The sequence below is a fragment of the Podarcis bocagei genome (genome assembly GCF_964188305.1).
Source record: "Podarcis bocagei genome assembly, chromosome: 7".
Classification (NCBI taxonomy): domain Eukaryota; kingdom Metazoa; phylum Chordata; class Lepidosauria; order Squamata; family Lacertidae; genus Podarcis; species Podarcis bocagei.
The window spans coordinates 29,993,553-30,019,685 of record NC_138132.1 but is presented as its reverse complement, the minus strand read 5'-3'; the positions used below and the strand labels follow the sequence as shown (position 1 = coordinate 30,019,685).

Below are 26,133 nucleotides of genomic sequence, written 5' to 3'. Positions count from 1 at the left end.
CCTCCTTCACTCTGGCCGTCTCGCGCGCCTTCTTCTAGTTGCAGACAAGCCCTCGCGAGCGTATTTCCGGTAAGGCCGGAAGTGCTGCGGGTAGGGTTACTGGGCGTCTCCAGGCGGAAGTGGAGCAGCCGGGAAGAGGCGAGCTGGGCAGAGGTGAGTGGGTGGGAGAGGGAGAGAGACACACCCTGCGTGGCTGAGCGAGGTAAGGCAGCGGCGGCTGAGGCTCCCGAGGGTAGCCTGTACTTGACTGAGGTGTTTGGGGAGGAGGATAAGGAGGGGACGGGGGTTGAGTGGTCAATATCATGCACGTCTGAAAGGGTTGGGGGGGGAGGCTGAAGCAACGAGTGTCTGAGGTGCTACTTCGGGGACAGGGAGGAGGGGCGGCGAGTGTTTGCATGGATGGAGTCAAGAATAATCCCAATTATTGCGCTAATTTTCTGGGGAAGGGACGCTTTTCTGCCACATGCTTGACAGTCCGGTTTATCCTGGCGAGGAACGACCCTGGGATTCAGGTCGGTGTCATCTCTGGCATTTGCCTATTGTAAGGGAGGATTTTGAACATGTTAAGTTGCATTGCAGTCATGTGTGTGTTTACTCCGGAGAAAGTTGCGTTGGGTGGAGAGGGCTTAACGCTCGGGAGCGTATGGGAATTACAGCCTTAGGAACTGCAGTGTCAAGTGGCTAAGGTGGCAAGGTGAGCTGTTAAGTTGTTCAGGACTATTATTTGGCTCTGTGTAGCTGGAGGTCTGGTCACCCTTGTAAGGTTTTGGGGGGGGGGTTTAAAGTTATTTAAATGTTTCGCCAGGAGTTAAAGGGTCTGGATATTTGAATTTGAAAACCTCTGAAAGCTGTGGAAACAGCGGTTATTTTCTAGTATGCATTGTGCTTTCTGATTTGTCTTTAGAACTTTAGCAAGCCACAGTCAATTATGACAAATTGGCTAGCGAAGTGTTTCTGTGTGTGCGCGCGCTATGTTGAGTAGTACGGATGCTCAATTTCAACACATCCTGTTTGATTTTGGTGGCCTGAACCCTTGGCAGTGAGGAGGGTGATGGCCTACCAGAGACCCTTCTCTGTAATGATCCCGAAACTGCAACTTCCTCTCTATAGAAGTGTGCCATACACTACCTATTTACAGCTGTAGGCTGTTATTGAGGGCATATCTCTTTTCTGCCTTTGGCAGTTGAATTTTTATTGTTAGTGTTCCCCTATCTGTTGTCTGGCATGTCATATTCAACTAAATTGTTGCACTAGTGGAAAGTAGCACAGCGGTTTATTCTAGTGCAACAGGACTCCCCTGACTTCTACTCTGTTTTTTTTAATAGAATAATAGAATTGTAGAGTTAGAAGAAGCCACAAGGGTCGTTTAGTCCAGTGTTTCCCAAACGTTTTTGGGCAACGGCACACCTGTTTGCCGGAAAAAAATCTCGCGGCACACCACCATTAAAGCCCCGCCCCGTGACGTCAGCGCGCAGCGTCACGCCGGGAGGGACGCACAAAAGTTAAAGTTTTTTCCCTCCCCGCGAAGCAACGAAAGAGGGCGCCTCAACTCCGGGAGGTGGGCAGGGAGCGGGGGGAGCGGCCAGACGGGCTCCGCTGGGGGACTTTCGGCTGCCGGAGGCGGGGAAGGGGCGGCTGCAGCGGACCCGGAAGTGGTTGCGCCCATCGGGGGCGGTGGGAGCGCGCCGTGCGGGTTGGTGGGTGGGGGAAGGAGAGGAAGAGGAGGGGGCGGCGGCGGCGGCCGGAGGCTGGACGGATCCGCGCAGGGACGGCGCGCGAGCCGGGAGGAGGCGCGAAGAAGGAGGCAAGGCGAGAGCAGCGCGGCTCGGGATGCATTCGGACTGCCGGCTGCTGCGCCCGAGACGCGGGGTATGGTGAGCAGCCCGTCTCCCTCCCACGGAACACAAGGCAATGTTCGGCGGCACACTAGTGTGCCGCGGAACACCGGTTGGGAAACACTGGTTTAGTCCAACCCCTTGTAGTGCAGGAATTTTTTGCCTAAAGTGGAACTCTAACCGACCTTTTCACCCTCTTCATATCTGCAGAGGAGGGTTGGGAGAACCTTAGAACAGCGTGTTGGGGGCGGAAAAAGAGACAATCTCCTTAGCACTATGTTGAATTCAACCCATTGTATCTGGTGTCTTGTGTTGTATAGTATCGTACTTAAGGGCAGGTTTGTTTTATTTGTTTTATTTTACTGTGTTATCTTTTTAGACGTAACCCACCCTTGGACCTTATAGTGAAGAGTGTGCAATATTAATTATTAGTAGTAGGAAGTATGCTTTTGTGTGTGTGATTCTGAAAAGAGAGAAGTCTATATACTGTCTGAAAAGCACCTTCTGATGGAAAGAGTATAGCTGGAATTCAGGTTAGGAGCCCATATACTAGGTACGGTGGGAAGATTTGTAACTGTATTGGGGGTTAAAAGGAGCCATAAAATGGGTTGCTGTGCCTGATCCTGAAAGAAGGAAGCAGATTTACAGCAGGAATTAATTTATACTACATAACCAACTGCCAACCAGTTGTGGATAGGCTACAGTAAACATAAATAATTCTTCTGGGTATCTTGTCTGTCATGTTGTGGATTGAAGCGGTGATGGATGAGAGAACTAGCTGGGCATGAAAATAACAGGAGGCGGTGGTTTGCAGATGAGAGGTGGAATACAAAAGTGTATTTTGGTTCCATGAAAGATTTGGGTTGGTTTTGGAGGCATAGTGCGAATTGGAGTAAGGTTTTATCTTGGTAGGAGGAGCTTGGGGATTGAATTGGGAGTCAGTATCTTGTCTTATTGATGGTGGCTAGGCATAAGCTGACTTTGAGCTGTCAGTTGCACCTTCACAATGTGGTTTCCATGGTATGCTGAAGGTGTGCCTTTTTGCCCTGGTCTTTGATGCCTGAGATAAAATAATTTTGAACCTGCCCTATTCTCCTTGTAGTCATGTGCTTTAACTGTTTTTAACACCTGTTTTTAAAATGTTATAACGTATCTAAAAAAACAATGCAGGCATAAATATGTCTGGCTGGCTGTAGGCTCTGGACAAACACAAGGAAGTGCTAATTCTCACAAAACATATTTACCGTATTTTTTGCTCTATAAGACTCACTTTTTCCCTCCTAAAAAGTAAGGGGAAATGTGTGTGCGTCTTATGGAGCGAATGCAGGCTGCGCAGCTATCACAGAAGCCAGAACAGCAAGAGGGATTGCTGCTTTCACTGCGCAGCAATCCCTCTTGCTGTTCTGGCTTCTGAGAGTCAGAATATTTTTTTTCTTGTTTTCCTTCTCCAAAAATTAGGTGCGTCTTGTGGTCTGGTGCATCTTATAGAGTGAAAAATACAGTAACTTACAGAATTCATGATGGGGTGGTGGCCACTAGCTTAGATATTTGGGACTGGTTGGCTCAGAAATGGTGCACTTGGGTATCAGAAACTGGGGATAAAGAAGGGAAGATATCTCCATACATTGCTTTTGAACTTCCCAGAGGCATGTGGTTTGATGAAACAAAATGATGGATTAGCCGACCCTTGGTCTAATTCAGCAGGGCAGCTATGCTAAAAGTAATTGCTATTGAATTGCCTCCCCCTCCCTTTGGGGCAGGGGCTACATGCCAGCAGATGCATATTTAGTGTCCTCAATCCAAGCTTCAGAAGAGCTCTGACACTGTAAAATAGAAGCCTTTGCCCTGTGGTCTAAGGAAGCTGCAGACTTCTGCCCATTTCTCTGCAGCACACTGGCACTAGAGACACTTTGCTTCCCAACTGCTGTGTTTCCCAGTTAGTCAGGAACTCTTGGCCAAGGATCCTCCTCCACTGAGTCATCAGTTGCGTGAGATGCATGCTTCCAAGGGTAAGCACAAATGTGAGAGTGAGAGAGGAGGAAGCTAGTACTGTTTGTTTCTGCTTCTTAACTAGACATAACAGAGCCAAGTGAAAACCAGTTGCATACTTGTATGAGAAGAAATCATGATTCCCAGGTGCACTTATCTACCAAACTTAGTTTATTATAAAGAGATTTACTTACAGATGTCCTCCATTAAGGCAGGACATAGACCCAGATTGCTTTATGACAATTTCCTGGATTAATATTTGGTAGCAGCCTATAATTCGTTCAGTGAAAGGCTCTTGTAATGTGTTGGAATGGAAGGTTTTGCTGTTGGTGGATTTGGGCTCTCTCTTCAAAGGAGTTGTTTAGAGGAGTGTGAATTGAACTTTGGACTGGAAAAGCCTGAGTTTAGTTGTCCTGCTGCATAATGAGAGAGACTGAGGGTTTGCTTAATCCTCTTCTTCGGCTTAAGTACAAAAGATGGTCGCCGGACCGTGGGCCTTTCCTGTAGTGGCACCATCTCATTGGCGCTCCCCTCTCAGGCAGGTGCATCTGCACGACGCTTTCCTAAACTGTAAGAAACATCAGACTTTCTAGAGTAACAGAAATGTTTCATATCGAAACTTGCTTGCAAGATTCTCTTGACTGGTCTTGTAACCTGTATGTAAAAAATTGTGTTTAATCTTGCAGGCACAGCAAGAGCTTATAATTATATACACTGATTTTGCATGATAGAAATGTAAAAATAAGCATGAAGCTCACTGGATCATCCTGTGCTCATTATTATGTCTCAGACTGGCGTACTTTGCAGGGTTGTTGGAATAAAATGAGAGAGACTTCTGTATGCGGTGCTGACTTCTTTGGAGAACGGATGCAGTACAAGTGTGGTAAAAAAAACCAGTATTGGTGACTCATTTGTGCATCTCTGGTAAAATTCTGTGAGCTCAATTTGCTAGGAACTTTTCCTGCCAACGCCTCCTTGAAATTTGGCCATTTTCTTGCTGCTCCTTATACAGTCAAACCTCCTGAAAGGCTCCATTTTGGAACGTTACAGCTCCCGGACACCAAAAACCCAGAAGTAAATGCTCCAGTTTTCAAACGTTTTTTGGAAGCCAAACATCGGACGCGGCTTCCACTTGAGTGCAGGAAGCTGTTGCAGCCAGTCGGAAGCCACGCCTCGGTTGTCGAATGTTTCGAAAGCTAAACGGGCTTCCGGAACAGATTATGTTCGACAACTGAGGTTTGACTGTAGCTTTCTCCTACAAAAGGGTACATCCCACCATCTTGCTCTTCAAATCTGTAAGACCCTTCTTTTTCCCTGAACCCTTGACTCTCTCAAGGGTTTTTAGTGATTTTATCTACAAAGGATTAGGAATGAATGACTGTGTGAATATTGACTTTTACTTAACTGCCTGAGTGACAGCTATCTACATTAATAACTATAGTATGTTGTCTTTAGAAAGAAATGGCCAACACACTTATCCCCAACTGAAACTAAGGCTAAGTATTTGCAGCTGGAACAAAGTCTGTGCCTGCAAAACCATACATGCTCAGATCATCCCACATTACAGGAACATCTCTTTCTCTCCCTTTGCAAACTTTTCGACTGCAGACTACTTGGGGCAGAGAAGTATCTTACTTTGTAAATAAACATTGCTTTGTATAGCACCATATATACCCATGAAGGTAAATAAATGAGATTTGCTCATTCGAATGTCAGGTCAACAGGGTTTGCTCTGGGGAATTTTAGATGCATTCTGATGTGAAATGTGTTCAGTGGGCATTTCAAGCTTCCTGCAAGTATCAGCTAGCATGACTGAATCCTGCTGCCAGCTCTAGTAAACATATGGCTTTGGCACAAATGGGAAAAGAGTACTCAAGTTAGGTGCATTAATGCAATTCAGGGGTGGTGCCCTCTTTCTGCATATTGGCTTCGTGTTACACTCCTTTTGTTTCTCCACTGTTGCTGCTCACTGCCTATCACAGCTTTGGCAATAAAATGTGGTTTAGTTTCTCTTTCTGGAACAAAGCATGTCTGGTGGTTTTTGCTTATGCGGTTGATAACGGAAGCAAGGCAAGCTGTAGGGTTGGGCAAGGTGTGTGAGGCCTCATGTAAAGAATTTATACTTGGGAGAAGAGGAGTGTAGTCGTTGCATTTGTGTTTTGGAATGGTAATGAATTCTCATCTGATATTAAGATGTGGAATACTGGTGAGCATCTTTTGCATGCATCAATTACACACTTGAGATATTAAGCAATGCAGCTTGGAAGATTTTAAAGTGTGTCTTCTTAAAAACTATGCTGTGACAAAAAAACGAAATCCAGTTGGCTTTATTCTCCACTACCCCACCTCCCACTGCACATACTAAAGTTCTTGAAGGCAACATTACTATACCAGTTTGAGCTACAGCACTTGTTGCAACAGAAGCATTCAAAGGCCGAAGCCTTTCCAGGGGTCCTTTACCTTTTACATACATACATACATAATTTTATTTGTATGCCATCGTTCCATAGTTCAAACCATGCTCAAGGTGGCATACAAAATGAAAAACTGCCTAATTACAACATAACAAAAGAATTCACCAACATTAAATAAAACAACGCGTGCACCCCAGGCAACAAATCCCTCTAAACCATACCCCAGCCTCAGAACATATTTGTTTTTCAGGCACTTTTAGTGAATCAGGAGTACTTAAGGGGCATATTAGTATTTGAGTAACACTTGTGTAAGAGCTCCTTGGCAGTAGATGTAGGGGTTGCAATAATTACTCTGTTACAGTGAAGAGACATGTTATGGTAGAATAAAACCAGATATGAATGATATGTTGTACCGCTTGATCTATATGCAGTCATGATGTTTAATGTGGCTTGTTTTCTGTTAGCAGTGGGTCTCAGTATCTAAAGTTTCAGTAATTAAGGGCTAGCCACAAATTTGGGCATGAAACCATGCTTTGAAGTAAAAACAGCAGTCCTTTGGCAGTTTAGAGGTTAACAACTATATTACATGCTTTGAAGTGTGTTTGCAAACCATAGTTTGCATTGGCTAATCATTGTTGCGTGTGGGCTGACAAAACCACAGCTTAGGTATTTTCCATGGCTTTCTGTTTGCAGGTCTCACTGGACTTCCTTTAGATGCCCTTGGAAGACATGGTTTCCTTTTGTACCCTTGGAATTTTAACTATGGTTTGTTTCCTTAATGCTGACTTGCAGTATCCATGCTTTTCCTAAATTTCATGTAGAGATGCTTGGATATGTGCTTCTATAAATTCATTATCTTTCTTGTATCACTAGCTGTTAAGCTGAGTCCAGGACCAATGCCTTTATAAACAATGCCAAGAATATAAATATTTCCAAGAGTTTTAGTTTGAGAACCGGCTTCAGATACGTTTGGTCTGCATGTTGCAAAATCTCTTGGAAGACCACAAGGGAGAACGAGGGAAGTCTGATATTCTGGAGGTAGGCGTTAGCTTCTTGATGATCAGGAACTTATTTTCTTAGTGGTCCACTTCAAGGAGGCCTCATGTTCCACTGCAGACAGACCTGCAACAGCTTGTCAAATTCCTCTGGGTTAGAAGCCACTCTGCTTCTAAGCTTTCAAGGAGCAAGTAATCCCTATATCTGAAATGCAATCAGAGAGAGGGTAATGGGGCTCTAATCCGATCAGACCCATATGGAATGCAGCAGAACGGCACCTCTGTCTGTTCCATTAACCATTAATCACTTACAAACAAATTCTTCTATTGAAATGTCTATAAAGCCTCAGCATATTCAGACAGCGCAGAGAAAGGCCTGTAGCAAAGATGTTCAGCTGCATTTTCATTTTCGTACTCTCGTCAAATGGATGCATACAAAGAAACAGAACCAATTATTACCCTAATCCCACTCCACCCCCTTCCTGCATTCTTTTATAGAATTATTCATGAAATGGAAAAACTAGGAATGAAGGAGATTTAGCCTGTGGTTGTTAGACTGGAAATTTTTAAGGGTCTGTGTCATGAATCTTAGTGTAATAGATGGGCCTGTTACAGCTAGGGTGGCCTTGTGTGACTTACATCTGTATTCTGCGCAGCCTCGCAAACAGATTGACCACTGCATTAAAGTTTATGGGCGAGCAAAAAAGCTTTCACCTACTGAAGTTGACAAGGTACTGGCCTATGAAAATCTTACTAGACTGCCCGCCCACACGTAACCTAATTTAGATGCTTGTGGTCTAAAAGAATCAATTTTAGGAACTTCTGTGGCCAACTTACCACAGGCAAACCAGATCAGGCTTTTTTGCAAGCCTGACCCTTTGTTTTGAGTAAGTTTATTTGGAGTTGCCCCATTTCATCCTTCCAGCACTTGCACAAGTAAGTGATTCTGGGATCAAATGATTGGCACAGGTTATGCAGTGAACTTAGGGGCTGAATAGGGGGTCAAATCTGGGTCTCTCCAGTTCAAGTCCAGCACTTAACATCAACCTGTTGATGTTTGTGCCTGTGGACACGATGACTGTTCATGTCGACCCATTTACAGCTGCTTTAGAATTGGCTGCTCTCAACTTTAACCATATAATTCAGCAGATGGAAGCACATATCCCACCTTTCTGATGATGATGCTATAGAGTAGTGGTGGGGAGCCTGGTGTTGCTGGGCTGTAACTCCCATTTTCCGTGACTTGTTGATGCAGAGTTTGAGCTGGCTGGGCTTAGCATGACAGCTTGGAATTCCGTCATTGAAAGTAATACAGCATAAAGCAGAAGAGGCAGTGGAAGGTCCTACGTTTTGTTAGATGGGTTGTCATCATAAAGTGGAGTAAAATGTGTGTGTGTCTCCAGAAGGAGTATGAATGGGTCTGAGATCCTATCACTGCTGGCATGGGCTTTTAAAGATCCACTCATGGTACCTCCAGATTGCTTTTGGGTAAACAGGCAAGAAGGCCTGTTTTCTAGTAAGTTGGTTCTTTGCCTCTTTGAGACCATCCAAGCATAGGTAGGTTAGTATGAATGTCTGGCCAGGCCCACATAAAAGCTACTGAGTTGTGAGCCGAGTTGTCAGAAAAGTCCTATAGCTCTTTACATAAAAGAGAAGCTAGTATGGATGTAGGTTGCATCATTTCCAGATGTGGGCAGCTGTATGCAGCTACACACAAGTCAGAACTGCTTTGCAGTTGTTTCCCAACTTCAAAAGACATCTAACCCTCCTTCCAGCACCTGAGATGTGTGTGTGGTGACAGTTTCAGGCTTATCTCAGGCCATGGTTGCATCTGATCAAGTATTTGTCTCCACTGAGTGGTAGTGGCTCACTGTTGTTTCTGACAGGAGTCTCTCTCACCAATTTCTGGAGGTGCTGGGAATTGAACCTACAACCTTCTGCAAGCAAAGCAGCTGTTCTACCACTGAGCTGTGGCACATCTCCCAGGAGTGCTCAGCTGCCAAAGTTCTGAACGAATCAGAGTAAAACTGTTCCTCCACCTTCGCCCCTCTTTAGCAAAGCACTTAATGAGGTTCCTTCTGCTGGGGAGAATGGACTGTGGTTAGTATCCTTGTTTTCTATCCTAGTGTCCAGTAAGTTTGGATGGAAAATCTAGAAGGGCACTTGGGGCTGGATTCAACCCAGTACTCTAGTGGAAGTCAGTGCAAGGACTTCCACTAGTGCAGTAGGGTTTCCCCCACCAGGTCTGCTTGAGGAGGTGCATTAGGAAAACCCACCTAGAACAGCTCCTGGGGAGGAGAGGGGAGATCATTCTATCAAGCAAACAGAAATGTTTGTGCTAACGGAGCAACCTCCTTGGTGCTACTTCACATTCCACCTTTAATCTTCTGGCTCCTCCCTCAACAGCAGTGATCTGTTGAATTCGTTGATGTCAAAGAGGTATGTCTCTGTTCATTCTTGCACTCTGAGAGGCAGCTTGCCCTCTGCTGTGTGAACAAGTGTCGGGGTTGCGTGCAAACGAGAGCTAGTTGAAGTGGGGGGGGTTGAGATGGAGCCTTTGAGGAGCTGCTATTGCCCCTCTGTAAAGGGGAAGTCAAGAAGAGCAGTCTGTTCCAGGAAGGAAGCTGTCCTCTTCCTCTTTTTTGAGGCCAACGTGTGTGGGGAGAAGGATAACATTGCATCGGACTTCAGTTGTGTCTTTAGTGGGTCTTTTGATGATTCTTAAAAGTATCTGAGTCGTGAGTGTGCGTAAAACAACTTTGCTTTTCTCTCTCTTTCAGCAGAACTTGCAAACAGAAATACAATATTGATATAAACCACGGTTAAGTTTCCAGGCTTTCTAGTTATAATTGACGTACTGTTTGTTTGCTGTGCTCTGTTGGCCCTGCCTCTGTCGCTTCCCATGGCAGTTATGAACTGCAGCACAGCACAAACTGCTCCACTGACAGCTGCTGTGAAATATGGGTCATCCCTAACCGCAGACACTCTTTTGTTAAGCTGCTGGCTTCTCCAGGCTTTGCTTGGGTGTCTTGACTGGACCCTGAAAGGGCAGCTGCACAACCCCCATGAGTACTGCACAGACACACTGCAAAGTTGCTGTACAGCTAATTGCATCCGCCCGGAATTTAAGGTGCAAAGAAGCCTGGAGTATAGCTGAGCAAGTGTTTCCCCCTCCTTTATGCCCTGCGCCACAGCCAGTGATTGCAAAGTGAAACGTTGCCTGGCTTCGTTCTGAGCTCTAAAGGCATATAAGGGAATTCTGCTCTTGGCCTGGGGTGGTGATTCATGCTCCAAATGATGGCTGTGATTCATTGTGCAAATGACCTAAGCGATTAAAAAAAAGTAGCTGCCAGTTCCTCCAGGCTTTCCCATCACACTAGGGAGGGAGGAAGGCAGGCTTGAAATGGCCTCCCATTTAGAAGGCTACAGACAGACTTTGTGCTCCTGTAACAGGAGGCAGCTAGCAAAACTCGCGTGCCAAAATCCATTCTCCTTCGGCATTTCTTGGAAAACAAGGTCCTGTGCAAAAGCATGAACAGGGATGCCATTGTTCATTATCTTGGGCAGCTGGCTTGTCTTGGCCTGTGTAGTAGGCCTCCTATGCTAATTTGTCCGCCATGGTTGGGACTGGGTGGCTTCGATGGTTTTGCGATTGCTTTAAAATAGTGTCTGCCTCAGGTAAGCTTTATGACTCTGTCCCTCTATTGATTGGAGAAGAGAGGAGCCACTGCAACCCTTGACAAGCCCTTAGGATTTGCCAGAAATGTTAGGTTTCTCTATGATACTCATTTAGGCCTGCTCTCCCTCCTCTTGGCTCTAAACAGGTCCTATACTGTACATTTAGATGAAAAGAGCGAGGAAGCTTGGGTTGCTTACCTCTTATGTCGGTTTGAAAGCACTCTGTGACTGTCTAACTCACCCTTTGCCAACCAGGTGCTCTCCAGACCTTTCAGACCGCAACTCTCAGGCCTAGTCAGCACGGGAATTGTAGTCAAACACAAATGGAGGGTACCAGTTTTGATAAAAGTGCCTCATTACCTGGAAGTCAGGGAGACGAGATAATCTAATAGGGAAGACAAAAAGCTGTTTCACATGATGCATAATAAACTTATGGGAACTGTTTCATAATGTGGTGGGCATTTAGATGCCCCTTAGAAATGGATTGGGGAAATTCATTGAGGACAGGTCTGCCTTTGGCTGTTAGCTTGGGTAGCTAAATGGGACATCCAGAGGTAGGGTACCTCTGAATATCGGGTGCAAGGGCTGTTGCTTTCAGGCTCTGCAGGGGTCCTGAAAGGATCAGGCTGGCTGCATCCAGAAACAGGCTGCTGCATTACTTTTCTTCCCATTTATATCCCATCCATCTTCTGTCATGGGACCCAAGGTGGCATTCATGTGGTTTCCAGATGGACACCCATACAGGCACTGACAGACCAGGCCTACTTAACCTCAGCAAGGTGGTGGCCTCATGTGCCTTCACATCATATCCTGAATCTAGACCATATCCTGCTCTAGATGAAACTTGGGGTGGTCTTGTGTTCACTGTAGCCTTGGGTCTGTATTGCTATCACCAGCCCAGGCCCATGGCCTAGGCTCATCTTGAGCCCTTTTTCCATACTAGAGGGCACGAAAGCACAGCTTGGCTGTGATCTTTCAACCAAGATAGCCAGTGGCTGTTGGAGGTTAGAGAGTTGTGTGTCTGCCTGTTGCACAGCTCCTTATAATGTAGGTGTTGCGACACACATGCAGTGGCTGGGGCTCATTAAAATACTTGCGTACCTCACCCCTGTGTCAGCACAGATACAGCTTGAATACAACTCAGAGCCTGTGGGATAGCTCAGTCATGAGACTCTTAATCTCAGTGGGTTTGAGCACCATTTTGGGCAAAACGATTCTTGCAAGGGGTTGGACTAGACGACCCTCTTGGTCCTTTCCAACTTTAAAATTCTATGATTCTTTGAAACTGAGTCATGCTTGGAGTTGACCCATTGAAATGAATGGACTCAAGTTAGTCATGATTTAAGGGGGACTATTCTGAGTATGACTTGGTCAGAGACAGGCCACTGTTTTTTCAGGCTCAGGATCTTTTGGAACAGAATACTGTACTTATTTGGGGGCACTAGTTACAGGGTGGCACCTGCAATTAAATAAGTGCACCAAAAAAGGTAAAATGGGACGTTATCTTAGTTTACAATTGTTGGGTGGTGGACCCAGAGCTTCTGGCCAGGACCTTGTTTGTTTTCAGCAGGGAGTTGTTCCCAAAAAAGGTATGGTAAGCAAGAGTAAGTAAATAGTCTTCAATTGCCATTTCTTCACTTCAGTCTGAGATTGGTACAAGATTGCCCTTTGATTAAATCTATAAATAATATTGGCTCCGTCAAGCTTTCCTCTGAATGTATGGTCTAACTTTGCAGGTGCTGAGAGATGACAGAGCTGCACGGTCTTGTGGAGCGATTGGAGAGAGCTGTGGGCCGCTTGGAGATGATGTCCCATGGCCCTGGCATGCAGGGCAGCTGTGGAGATGGCCTTTCCAAAGGTGAGAGGCCCTGACTTGACCAGTGTATTCAGGATGAATTACTTTAACTTCTCCCACTTAGTAGGAAAGTCAGGGCATGCAGCTGACTTTGTGTAAACCAGATTGGGATATACAAGGAAGAGGAAGTGAACTACCCTAATTGTCAACCCTCAGCAGCTAAACGTTGGTGTCACATTATTCTGGTGTCAGCAATGATACTGGCATTCTACTTAGAGTCCAGCTGCTTCCTTTTAAAAGTGAAAAATCTAATTAGAGCCAAGACTTGGGTGCTAACAGGCAAGAATTTTAATAAAGCTAGAGTGCTCTGCCAAAGTTTTGTGCATTGCGGCCGGGAAAGGAGGGGCTGGAGTGGAGGACAGATGCTTACTGCAAAACATGACTTGCAAATGTTTCAAACCAAATCCATCTGCTGTCTCTCGGTTCTCATGATTGACTTGCTTGCATTCCTCTACAGACATAGCTGAGTATGTACAGGCTTTTGACACACTCTTGGCGGGTCCAGTAGCTGAATACATGAAGATCAGCAGAGAAATTGGCGGTGATGTCCAAAAACACGTAAGGCTCAGGCTTCCTTCCTATTTGGAGAGAACATTTGCTTGCTGCACTCAAAAAAGTAGCTGGCTAATGTTCCATCCCCCCCCCCCCCGGAGTTGGAAGTGGTGCGGTAAATGTTTTATCTGTGGTTTGCCCATCCATCCCCCCCATAGTCTATGTGTACACATTTGCAGGGAGTTATTTTCGGCAGTGTCTCAAAACCATGTGGATATTTTTTGCCGGAGACTAGTGCACAAGGAGAGTTACGTTCACACCACAGGCTACAGTGGCTCTAACAAAAGTCTACAAATTGTTGGTCTATTTAAAAACACCAGCAATGTCCCAAATCACTCTTACTTCTCCGTAAACAACCAATACCAGCAGCTGTTAAAAGGGAAGTGCATCCGACACGTGGCTACAGTCAGGGCTTTTTTTCACCTGGAACTCACCGGAACTCAGTTCTGGCACTTCTCAGGTGGGCACCATTGCCATTATAATAGAACAAGAGAGGTGTTCGTGGTGAGTTCCGGCACCTCTCTTTCTAGAAAAGTTGCCCTGGCTACAGTGTTGAACTAGGATCACAAAGACTTGGGTTGAAATATCCCCCTTGCCATGAAACACATGGGTTGACTTTGGGCAATCACATTCTCTCTGATGTGCTAAGGATGAACCGGGTTGAGATAGAGGGAGACATGAGCCCCACTCTACACACTTGGAAGAAGATTAAAACAAAGTAATAAAACTGCCTGAATAAACGGGGGCTGATCAAATTGATGGGCGTTATGGAAGAGGGATTTTGGAGTATCAAGTATACAGTATAGGGAGGGAACTAAAAAAGGCACACTCTTATCCATATTCCAGGTGTCCCAAACTCATACAGAAGAAAGTCGGTCTTACTGTGAAGCTGCTGCAGTTGATACTTCAGAGCTTTTGGCTCTTAATGTGAAATTGACCATCACATGTGCAACACAGTCCTCCTTGGATACAGCTGGTGTTCTTTTTGTCAGTGTATTACCACCCCATGAGCAATATATATGCAACTAATTCCCCCCTTTTGCCTCTTGGTATCCTCTCCTCCTCCAAGGCTGACATGGTCCATGCAGGGTTGATGACAGAGAGGGCTCTCCTGGTGACAGCATCTCAGTGCCAGCAACCCACAGCGGTAAGTCTGGGGAAACCCCTTGTATTTCAGCAGTGAAGCTCAAGGGTAGGTGCAGCTGGAAACTAGATTCCTTTTTCCAAAGGATATAAAAAGTGGTCTTCTGAATGGGGATTCCCAGCTGCTTTCAGCCTGGGATTGTTGAAAAGGGTTGTGGGCATGGTCAGCTGTGGGGGTGTGGTCAGTCACCACATTTGAAGCACCCCCACTTTGTGGTGCATGCTCTGTATTTTCTGTTTTTTCTCTCTCACACACAGCTCCTTCCCAATACAAAAATTGCTCCATTGACTTGCGTGGGAGGAAAAAGACACACAGAGAGAGAGAGAGAGAGAGAGAGAGAGAGAGAGAGAGAGAGAGAGAGTGTGAGTGAGTGGCTGGTGAGGTGGAAAGAGTCTGCTTGTTTACTGTCAGGGAATGGGCTACCCTCTCCCACTAGACATTTTTGGTAATAAAGCTTTCTACCCCATCCCCTTAATTTGCACAGGGCAAGGATGGCTGGCCTGTGTCCTTCCTGATATTGCTGGACTAGAACTCCCATTGTCCTTGACTACTGGCTCCCTTGTTTGCTTGGGCTGATGGGAGTTCGAATCTAACAAGATACGGAGGACCACAGATCAGAAACCTCAGGGATAGGATGAAAGTTGCAGGACCTCCAGATGGCAGGACACAGTGAGACCATTTGCAGGCAGCATGGCATGGCTTCATGGGTGCTGGGGTATTGCAAGTGCCTGTTCCAAGACAAGGACTCATTTTCCGGGAAGCCAACATCTATAAATTTTGAGTGACTCCAATGTAACAGGTGTGTACGTTGGTAGGATTATCCCATAACACCTTCCTGTCCAGGAGAAGGAATTAGGGTTTGGTAGGAAAGTGGTACCCTCCTTTCTTGTGTGACTACATGATGTACAGAACCTGGCCTATCTGCTACTTTGTTCCTCCTTCCCCAGAACTGCCTACTATGGATCAGTCAAGTAACTTATATATCACAGTGAAACAATTGCTACCTGGCACTTGCTTATTTTCCTCTTCCCTCCTTGCTCAATTTTCCTCAATTTGTGTCTTGCCATTTTGAATTACAAAAAATGCTTAATTGCTTTGACAAAGGTGGTAGGTAAATGTATTTATTACATTTATATTTTGCTTTTCCTCCGAGGAGCTCAAGGTGGTGTACATGCCTCCCCGCTCCCCAAGAAAATCCCTTGTGAAAAATGCTGGGTGACTTTAGGCCATTCATTCTCTTTGATGTGAACCAGCCTTGCAGAGTTACTGTGAGGTTAAAATGGGGGATAGGGACTCTATACACCATCTTGAGCACCTTTGACGAAGATTAGGATCATCTTTCTCCCAGCATCTTTAATACATGGATAATACTGTCACTGGCCTGGTTAGCACAACACTATAACTTAAGTCATGATTTAACTATGACTTGTTTTTTCCAAGCAGGATTTGTTTTCCAGCTGCTCTTGCCTTGTGCCTTTGTAGCTTTGTGAGCATTTGGGGCGGAACCATGCTTAAGGAAGGGTGCCAGTTTCACACAGTATGCCAAGCCATAGCTGAAAAGCTAACCAAGGTTCATAGGTCAACAATAAACCATGGTTCAGCTTATGGTTTGACAGTAAACAAACCATAGTTAAGTTGCTGGGCAGGGTCCACTGACAGGGGCAGGCAATCTAAATGACGGCAGAGACCAGCAGGCTTAAGCAGTTCACACCTTGCTCGGCTTATCTTCTGTAATTTTCTTGTTGCAGAACAACTTCTCATCTGTGCTGAAGCCAATATCTGAGAAGATCCAGGTGGTCCAGAACTTCCGGGAGAAGAACCGTGGCAGCAAACTCTTCAATCACCTCTCAACCGTTAGTGAGAGCATCCCTGCATTAGGCTGGCTCGCCATGGTAAGGGCTCAGGAACTGGTGCTTTTCTGTCAAAACTTCTTCTGCGGTTCTGGTACTCAAAGGGCCAGCAGGCCTCCCTGAAGCTCCTTAAACTGCTCTTATGTCTGTAGCTTTGTTTTTAAACTATAGCCTGTCTTAATTTCTGTACATGGACACATGCTAGGAGGAAAATATTGCACAGATAGCATGATTTCCCCCCTGATGGTACCATTCTCACATGGGCAGTTTTAGTTGGCAGTGTCAGTCTGGTCGAAGAGTCATTCACTTTCCCCAGGGAAACCTGGGAGTTGTAGTTTTGTATGGTTTGGCGGGGCTTTCTTAACAGAAGCTTCAACAATCCCTCCAGACTACACTGCCAAGGATTCTTGAGGTACACTAGATACTGTTGGATTCCCAGCCAGTATAGCCAGAGATTGTGGACAAAGGTAGTTGTGGCCCTCGAGGTGATGGAGTACAGGTTCCCTACCCTTGAATGAGGGGAAAGTCATTGCCAGTAAAATGATATGGAACTAACAATAAGTTGGTGGCTTTGTGCCCATAAGCTTCCAGTTTCTTTTTGTATTTCCTGAGAGATTACTTGGTCCTTGTCACCTAATTTTCTCTCATCCTGATGCAGTTTTAAGATGTCAAACTGCACTTCCGGCCTTGCCTCTGTTATCTGGGTTTGGGGATGGCGTCTTTGTCCACTACCTCCTGGCAAGCTTGACTTCTGGTCCTTAAACCATTTCACTCAGAGGGTCAGCTTCCAAATAACACTGGTGGGTTTGGAAAGCTTCTGGGTCAAACGCGAGAACTTTTACGTTCTGATGATGCACTGTCTTCTCATAGGCTCCCAAACCAGGCCCTTACGTGAAGGAAATGACTGATGCCGCCATGTTTTATAGCAACCGGATCCTCAAGGAATACAAAGATGTGTAAGTGTTGCTTGCCTCTTGGGGGGGGGAGCCATGGGGTGCTGCCAGCAGCAGAGGATTTTGAGGGGAGGCAGCATTGGATCACCTTCCAATGTTTGCGTCACTTAGTTTTAAAAAATTACTCATCTCCCTCGAATTCCTAACAGCAGGAGGTGGCTAACCATTTTTGGAATGGGAGTGGAATGTTCTTAAACTCGGCCACTCAAGGCGGGCTCCACTTTTAAAAGGGAATGCTAAGAAATGAAGACGGTTCATGGAAAATGAGAATGCAAGGGTGTGGAGTTACCGTGAATAGGACTACGTAGATGCAAAGTTTTGGAATGCTGTTAATGAAACCATACAGAAGAGCAGGGAGAGGGATGGTGCTGTGACTGCGTAGAAAATGAGGGAACCTGAGTAGTGGCGGGGGGCAGTGCAGGGTTTCATTCCCAGAAAGCTCTGAATAGTCAGTTTGTGAAAAGTTCCATCTGCAAAGCAGGAGGGTAGGAAATCTATGGCTCCTGTTGCAAGTGGAGTTTCAAATATCCCCCCTTACCTAGACCAATTAGTTTGCCTGGCTCCTCTTTCTCCTAGAGATAAGAAGCATGTGGACTGGGTGAAAGCTTATCTGAGTATCTGGACAGAGCTGCAGGCGTACATTAAGGAGTATCACACCACTGGGCTGACCTGGAGCAAAACGGTGAGTACAGGCTGGACGCTAATCCTCAAGGCACCACAGAACTCTTGCATTTATTATTCTTGACCTTTCTCTGTTTTCTGTTCCTGTCCCATCCCCTTTTCCAGGGACCTGTTCTAACTGATTCAGGAAATGGATCCCGAGCAGCAGCTCCTTCTCCTGGTGGCCCCCCACCCCCGCCACCTGGCCCTCCACCCCCTCCAGCTCCCACCTCAACAAATTCTGGCTCAGATGACCCTGCAACCCGTTCTGCCCTTTTTGCCCAGATCAACCAGGGAGAGGCCATCACTTCCGGTAGGTGAAATGAGTTAATGGAATGGCAAGGTGAGCAAATGGCTGTGCTCTAAGCAAACTCACTTGGGATAGAAATTGCAACCCTTCTACACAAAGCCTTTGTGATCTGCAGGGGTCCTTTTGCTCCAGGATCTGGGGACAAGGTCCAGCATAGTCCCATCTTTTGAACCATACTGATGCATTTGTACCCATGGTCTTGTTGCAGATGGCCCTAGAGGATTTCTTGGTCATCTTGGTTTTCACAAGCTGTTCTTATAAGTGAATTTGCATAGCTTTTCACTGACGCAGCAGAAATGCATGGCTAATTCTGCTAGTGTGTTTTGATGTATTGAGTGTACAGAATGTTCAGTTGTGTCTAGATTTCAGTTTCCTGCATTCTGATTCATGACGCCCCTTTGAGGAATTCCCCCTCCCCACAAAAAAAACCCCTTGGGTCATAATTCCCTAAACCAGTTTTGCTTGCTAAACAGGCCACTCAACTTCAGTGTGCAAAACATGAATTTTGAGAATGTCCTTTCCTTGGAGAAAGCAGCCTGAATGTTTTGGATAAGGAGTAGAGGTAGCAGAAGTGGGTCCATAAAATACCTTTGTAGTTAGTGAAGATGGGAGAAATCTGCACTCTGGGAATTGCAGTGGTCAAGAGGGAAACCCAGTGGCGAGGGAAACCCAGCCAGATGGGCAGGGTATAAATAAAGAAAAATATTACTATTATTATTAGAGGACTCCAATCTTGGGCTTGGTGAGGGTTTATGATATGCAGAAGATTTAGTTTTATGTATCCTATGGTTCAAGAAACCCAAATATAGTGAGGAAAGCTTTTGTACTGCCTTTCTGGGGAATTGATGGAGTTTAGTTTTTGTAATCTCCAGGCCCTGTATGGTAACCTGTACAAATAGTTGAAGCTAATCTCTGATCTCCAGTATATTCTTCCTTAAACCAATTAATTCCTCCTTTTTTCTTTTCATCAAGTGAAAGCAATTAGATTGCAGGTAGTTGTGGGGGAGGGCATGCATGGAGTACAGTGCTGTGTGTAAATTGCACATACTGCAATGCAGTAAGCCAATGCAGAGATCTCCCCGTGGCTCTGGAAGCCACTGCTTTTGGCTTCTGGATGCAAATAGGATGCCTGCTGAACCGTCAAGAACTTGAACCTGCTTTTAAAGCTATTTTATTGGATCATTTTAAGCGCAACACCAATCATATGACTGCCAGTGACAGAAGCAAAAATAAGGGGAGGGGAGAAAGGGACATCTTGCATCACATACCACTAGGAGCACTGAGTCTCTGTTTTCATGTAAGCTGAGGAAGGACTGCTTCGTTAAGGATAAAATTTCAGGCATGCTCTGCATGTATTGTAACCAGCTTTAAACCTTAAAAATGTGATGAGTTGTTTCACTCTTCCATAGCCCTTTTACGGGCTGTCTAGATCAGCAGCAGATGGGAGCGAGAGATTTCCTTCCTAGGGTGGGATGGTTTTTAACGTGGTTAAAACTTGTACCCACTCCTTCCTCTAAATCCAGTGTGTATCATCCTTTTTTATCTTTGGAAGAGCCCTGTGGAGTAGGTTAGGCTGAGTGTCAATTAGACAAGAGGAAAACACCTTGGCCAAGAGGGCATTTGAACCCAGGACTGCCTGGTCAAGAGTCCAGCCCTCCATTCAATACTACTCCACACAGGCTGCAGTGTCTGTGCCTGCTATTTAGAAACAAAAGTCTCTAAGAATTGAGGACTTGATGCTATAGCGGGGCAATGGATAGAGGCCAAGAAGCTTTCCACTCTTATAGATCCAGAGACCTGCTGAAAGCCCTTTAGCTAGCCAGAGAGAGAAGAATGGGCAGAGCTAGACCATCTTGGTTATGGACCCTGGTTTGTGGGGCTCTTTACTGAAAATGACATCCCTAGCGACACAGTATTTTGGGGAAAGCAGCATATGACACATTAGGATATGTTTGTAGTAGTGGATTTTTTCCTGAGGCTTATAGCAATTTTACTTTGAATTTGTTTTGTTTTTATTACATTACATTGGTGTTATAAACCCTTGTTTCTACGTTGAAATTCATTTTGAGCTTTTTGAGTAAAAGCAGCATAGAAGCCAACCAATTGGTGCCAAGCTAGAAAAGGGAACTAAATCTGTTTATAAGGCACAAATGGCTGGTGGTCTGGTGCAGGCTGTGGTGGTTTCAGGGGGAAGTTCTTGGTTCGTAAGAAGCGGCTCTTTGGGCCTGGCTCTGACATTGCCCTTGTGGTAGAGAAGCGACAGAGAAGCTCTACTTGGGGGTAATGTCAGATGTACTGAAGCTTTAGAAAGGGTGACTCCAGCGTGGGAAAGGCTTGTGCCTGGGGCTGATGATAAGTGGTGTAGGAAGGAGCTGCACTGCGATGCTCCCACACTGCAAAGCTGCCACAAGAATGGAAGCACCTGGGTGGGGAAGAGTAGCTGCTGGCCACGGCCGAGGGGCAGCTCTTAAAGCTGGTGGCATCTTCAAGGTGGATGTTAATGGCGGTTTCCCTCCTAGGCCTGAAGCACGTGTCGGACGAGATGAAGACCCACAAGAACCCAGCGCTGAAGAACCCAGGTGGTCCTATGCGGACGGGACCAAAGCCTTTCATGGCTCCGAAGCCAGCCTGTCCTGTCAGCGCCTCCCAAAAACTGCCTGCGAAGAAGGAGCCTCCTGTGCTGGAGCTGGAAGGCAAGAAATGGAGAGTGGTGAGTTCCGAGGGGCTGGGGCGTTGCAAGGGTCCCACTCAAAAGACTCCCTGCTGCCATGGATAACTTGCGATTTCATATGAGAAGGTGGGAAAAATCTGAATTGTATTTTGCATTTAGATTATGCATGCATTTTGAAGCAGGCAGCATCTTAGAAGAGACACATCATCTGCAGTTCTTAAGAGTACTTATTAAAGTCTGCTGTCCAATTCAAGCAGCACCTTTAGTCTTTGTTTTAATAAAATAAAGAGGGAGGGAAACTTTGTCCTCTGGGTGCTGGACTCCAGCTCGCAGCAGCCCTAGCTAGCATGGCCAGTGATGAGAATTGGAGTCTGGGGGGCCAGAGATTCCCCATACCTGACCTGAATAAGAGAGTCTTGTAAGGAGATGTTGGCTCATTGCTGTCCATCAGGCACATCTGCAGGTCATAAGCGTATCCGAGGAGGGAAGGGGCTGGAATGAGCGGCATTTGTTTTTCCCCTTCCTCTTTAGGAGAACCAAGAAAATGCCTCCAACTTGGTGATCAGCGACACGGAGCTGAAGCAGGTGGCCTACGTCTACAAGTGCATGAACAGTACACTCCATATCAAGGGCAAGATCAACTCCATCACACTGGGTAGGTTCTTATCGGCTGGGGCTGGGGTGGGAGGCTTTAAAAAAAGAAGAAACCAATAACTCATGCCCACCAATCAGCTCATGCCACTCCAAGGGAGGTGGGTGTGATTCTCTGATTCAGTTCACTGTTGGCTTCATGCACCAGTTCCCTGCAGGATTTAACATCCCAAGCCTCCCAAGTTCTTCAGCTGAAAAGGGGGGGGTTAACTCTTGCTCAGTCCAACAGGGTTCACCACAAGGGTCTTCCTGATAATATATGGAGAACTGGTGCGTGCATCCAAACCCCATGGGGTCCCCCCCCCCCCAGTTTCTCACTTTCCCAAAAATTACCCTTGCAAATGAGGAGTGCTGTTGTTGTGACTTACCTTGGAGCACCCAATGGATGGGTGGCTAAATCAGGACTTGCTGAAGTATTCTTCAGCCACACTGGAAAAGGTCCTTAATGGTCCTTTCTGTTCTCTTTTCCTCTATTTTGTAGATAACTGCAAGAAGCTAGGTCTGGTGTTCGATGATGTGGTGGGCATTGTTGAAATCATCAACAGTCGGGATATCCAAGTTCAGGTAATTGCACTCCCTCGCCCCCACCCAGTTTTGTTTTCCCTTAACCTCGTAACGGTCCTCACTCTGCCTTGCCTCTTTTGAAGAGCGGGAACCCTTAAACAGATGAGCAAGAAGAAGTAGTATTTGAGGGGGGATTCAGGGTCTTCAGATTCCCTAACAGAATTAGAAACCCATCTTGCTCCTCAACCCATGCACACACACATTGCTCCGAACCCAGAAGTGACCCAAAAACGTCCCAGAAAGGGGTGGAATGGTGTGTTTGCCAGCTTTTTCAATTGCAATTTCACTTAACTGTGCAGTGCCTTTGAACGTAAGCCCCATGTAAATGGGGGAGGGGGCTGCCTGTACAACAATTACACGCATTAAAAATGCGTTAAAAATGGCAAAGGACAGAATACTAACAGCTAGGATAAATGTTTTAAAATGGCAACCTGTAGGATTACACACAACTTTCAAAGGTATGGACGAATAAAAAGGCACTGGGCAGGCCTCTCCATGGAAGGTGTTCCAAGGAAGGGCAATTGCTTCCTGTGGAAGCCCCAGTCTTGGGTTACTGGGTCCTGCCATCACGGGAGTGAGACAGAGAAGGGCCCCAGGCCAGGTTCATGTTGAGAGCGAGTGGCACTTGAAGTACAAGCCACTCGGAGCTTGAAAAGAGAACATACTGAATTTTGTTTCCCTTGCTCATAGGATTCACCACACTACTGTTTTATGATTTATTGATAATTGAATGTGCTATTGATGGATCCGTTGTCTTCATTGATGTATTATTTATATATGATATTATAAAGAGTATTGATAATGATGTTTTCAGAACAAGGAGAAGTGAACTCCTGTGTTTCTTTCAGACTTCTAGGGTGTAGGGTGGTAGGCGCTCTAGCCATGTCTGACATCCTTGCCTTTCTTGCTAGGTGTTGGGTAAAGTGCCAACCATTTCCATCAACAAGACAGACGGTTGTCACGTCTACCTGAGCAAGAACTCATTAGAATGTGAGATTGTCAGTGCCAAGTCCTCAGAGATGAACGTCCTCGTTCCTACAGACAGTGGTGATTTTGTAAGTTTCTTTCTGATTACTTGGCATAGAAATCAGATGCTGGGAGAAAGCCACTTTGCTGTGGGTGGTGGTTGTTGCTGACATTGGGAAGAAGCTATCTTGGGATAGCTCGTGGTCAAAAGTCACCAGGCTGAAGTGCTGTGTTGCCAAAATGATTTTAGCTGGCTTTCAGAAGCCCGGGCTTAATAAGGCAGGCAGGCTTTCAGTGGTTGGGATCAATGTACATCTGCACCACACTTTTAGGATTAAGGAGCATGAATCAAGAAGCAAAGCTCTAAGGAGCTTAATATTGGGGTGGAGAACTGGATCCACCTGACAGGCTGAATCCTGCATTCCCTCACCCTCAGCAGGCTACTTTGACAGGTGGAACGGGCCCTGCCCACCTGCATTAACCTGGTATCACTATGTCAGATGAATACTTTCTTCTCTGTAGCATGGCAAGCCCCACTACAAAGATTCCAAGCCCACCCAAGCAGGGCTTGAAGCTACTGCTGATTGGTGCCAACATCACACTCCTCTTGGATGGGTGGCGGGCTGCATTGCAGATCCTGCCAGGCTTGCTGTCACCACCTACCAGCTGATGGGCATGACAGCAAGCCTCCTTTGCCACTTAGCATCCTAGAGTGTACTTTAAGGGCCCCAGTTGTGCTTTGGCAGCTGCATCTACTTGACATTGCATTTGAAGTCAGGTGTGTGGTAGGGGGACATGGCTTTGCAGGCCAAAATTGCACCTGTGCCAGATCTGATTAGCCCCTTAGGCCAGAGATTCCCAGACCTGGCTTAATTTGGTACTTGCTCTGTTTTTTAAGTTGATATATTGAATGGGATGTTAATAGCTTTGTTGCTGAATTAGGCCTCTTTGCAGTTTTCTCATGTCTCCACCCCTGGCATGCAGCTCATTTAGACAAGATATGTAAGTGGAAGGTCTGCATTCAAGACAGTGTTGTCCCTGAATGCCAGTTATGGAGGAAGAGGGGAGCAGCCAGGCAGATTAGTACCTTGCTTGCGGGCTTCCAAGAAGCATCCTTCTGGCCGCTCTTGAAAAGCAGGATGTTGAGCTAAATGGGCCTTTGCTCAGATCCAGCAAGGCTCTCCCTGTGATGGCAGTAAGCTTTTGTGTTAGAGGTGTAGCTGTACTAAAGGACAGAGAGCACACAGGGGCTTTGAAAGCTGTACGTCTCTGCAAGTCACTTCCATGTAAATGTTACTGACTCCAATATTTTGTTTCCCCCTAGAATGAGTTCCCAATCCCAGAACAATTCAAGACACAGTGGAACGGGCAGAAGTTAGTCACCACTGTCACGGAGATAGCTGGATAAGTTGACCTGGCGCTCGACATTCGCCCCACCACTGCTGTGGGACAAATCTGCTTTTTTTGGGATGATTTATAGATTTTCCTGTACCTTTTCCGCTCTCAATCTGCTTCTGTCTTCTCCCCGAGAGACTTGCCTACCTGCCTTCACTGAAAATACCTCAGGCTAGGATTTGGGGTAGGGTGGCAGAATCATTTGCTTCTATCAATTGATCAGCAGGAAAGTGTGGCGTTTCCCCTTGGTCAGGCAAACCCGCATCACCAATCAACTTCTGTCTGGCCTTTCCTTTTGTGCTCTCTGGAGCCAGTATCTCAAGGACTTGGTTCTAGAGGTTTTTCTCTTCCCCTTTCATTTTAAGCAAAGGAAAGACGGTTCCTCTTGGAGTAAAGCGAGTTATCAGGGTATAGAGTCCCCAGTGATATGTGTGTGTGACAGTGTATCTGGAAGGTGAGGGTTGGGGGAAGTACAAGGGAGTTGACTTCATTCTGTTTTAATCTAATTGGGGCTGTTCAAAGATTCCAGGAATGGCTTTGCTGGACCAAAAGCTGAAGGACTGGTGCATGTATAGCATTCCTCCCCCACCCCACCTCCCCATTTTTCCCCTTACGTGCTCAGTGTAAAATTCTGTGTTGTGCCATGATGTTGGGGGAGACCTCTCAGTTACAGGTGCCACAAGACTACCATGGGACAGGCTCCCCACTCGCCCCTTCCGGGAGTCTGTCCAGCGGCTAGAAAACTGCTGCTCACCCACTTCCATTCAAGCCCTCCTTTAAAGGGAAAATTGTGCCCAAAGGGTCCCTCTTCTGAGCAACTGAGCGTTGTCCAGGCTTTCCAGGACAGGTTCTTCCTTGGAGCCCATCTCTCTCTCTTTTTTTAGGGAGGGATGAGTCTTCTTCATTCCAGGTCCAGTATTTAATTATTTGTAAGCACAAGTTCATTCCAATCCTCCATCTGAGCTTATTTACCCTGTAGAGTCTGGAAGACTTTCTCTGGCTGTCCTTCTCTCTGTCGCTCAGCTTCTTCTCCACCGGAAGGCCAGTGTGTGTGTGTTAGCATGGCACTGCAGTGCTTGCGCCAAGACCAAAGGCATGGTACTGTACTGACCCACCAAAGGGAGTTGCCTGCGCACCAGAATCATAAGTGTTTTTGGATAGCATATGCATATCTTATTTCCCTCTTTGCCACATTAATGATTCCCCCCCCACCACTAAAATGAAACTTAACAAAAGATATGCAATTTCTTTTTATTTTGAAACTGTCCTGTGACTTGTATTTCTCTCCCGAGGCTTGTGGAAATAAAACCTTTCTTATGTACTTAAAATTATACTGAAGATAGAATAAAGTTAATGCCAAGTTGCTCCTTAACATGGTGGTCCTTCCTAAGCTCCTCTGCAACTAGCTTCGTCCAGAAAAGCTGCAAATCTCAGTTTACAGCTTCACTCAATGCTGCTCTCTTTCAGCAACATTTCCAGCTTAAGCTTGTCTGAGGAGTCCTTGGGAGTGTTTTCACACTAGTCTCTCAGAGCCCGCTGTGGCTTCACTCAGAATTTCATTGTGGCTAGCGGCAGTGGTGGGCAAATGCATTCATGGAAATGTTTCCTGGCTTTGTTAAAAGCTGTTACCACAGAGGCCACTGACATCTGT

General features: G+C 46.0%; 1 protein-coding gene across 2 annotated transcripts; it reads left to right on the top strand.

Moving 5' to 3' along the window:
- Positions 1 to 25,854, top strand: CAP1 (cyclase associated actin cytoskeleton regulatory protein 1). 2 transcript variants are annotated; one of them, XM_081201804.1, is made up of 13 exons: positions 1 to 153; positions 12,648 to 12,769; positions 13,224 to 13,324; positions 14,388 to 14,465; positions 16,211 to 16,354; positions 17,183 to 17,268; positions 17,842 to 17,947; positions 18,052 to 18,238; positions 20,755 to 20,945; positions 21,438 to 21,561; positions 22,039 to 22,121; positions 23,033 to 23,176; positions 24,412 to 25,854. In XM_081201804.1, the coding sequence occupies exons 2-13, from the start codon at positions 12,658 to 12,660 to the stop codon at positions 24,493 to 24,495; spliced, it is 1,440 nt and encodes a 479-aa protein (XP_081057930.1). In that variant the 5' UTR covers positions 1 to 153; positions 12,648 to 12,657; the 3' UTR covers positions 24,496 to 25,854. The 2 variants fall into 2 exon arrangements, with proteins under 2 accessions (XP_081057930.1, XP_081057931.1); XM_081201805.1 differs by having other exon boundaries at positions 76 to 202.
- The last annotated feature ends 279 nt before the right edge of the window (positions 25,855 to 26,133 follow it).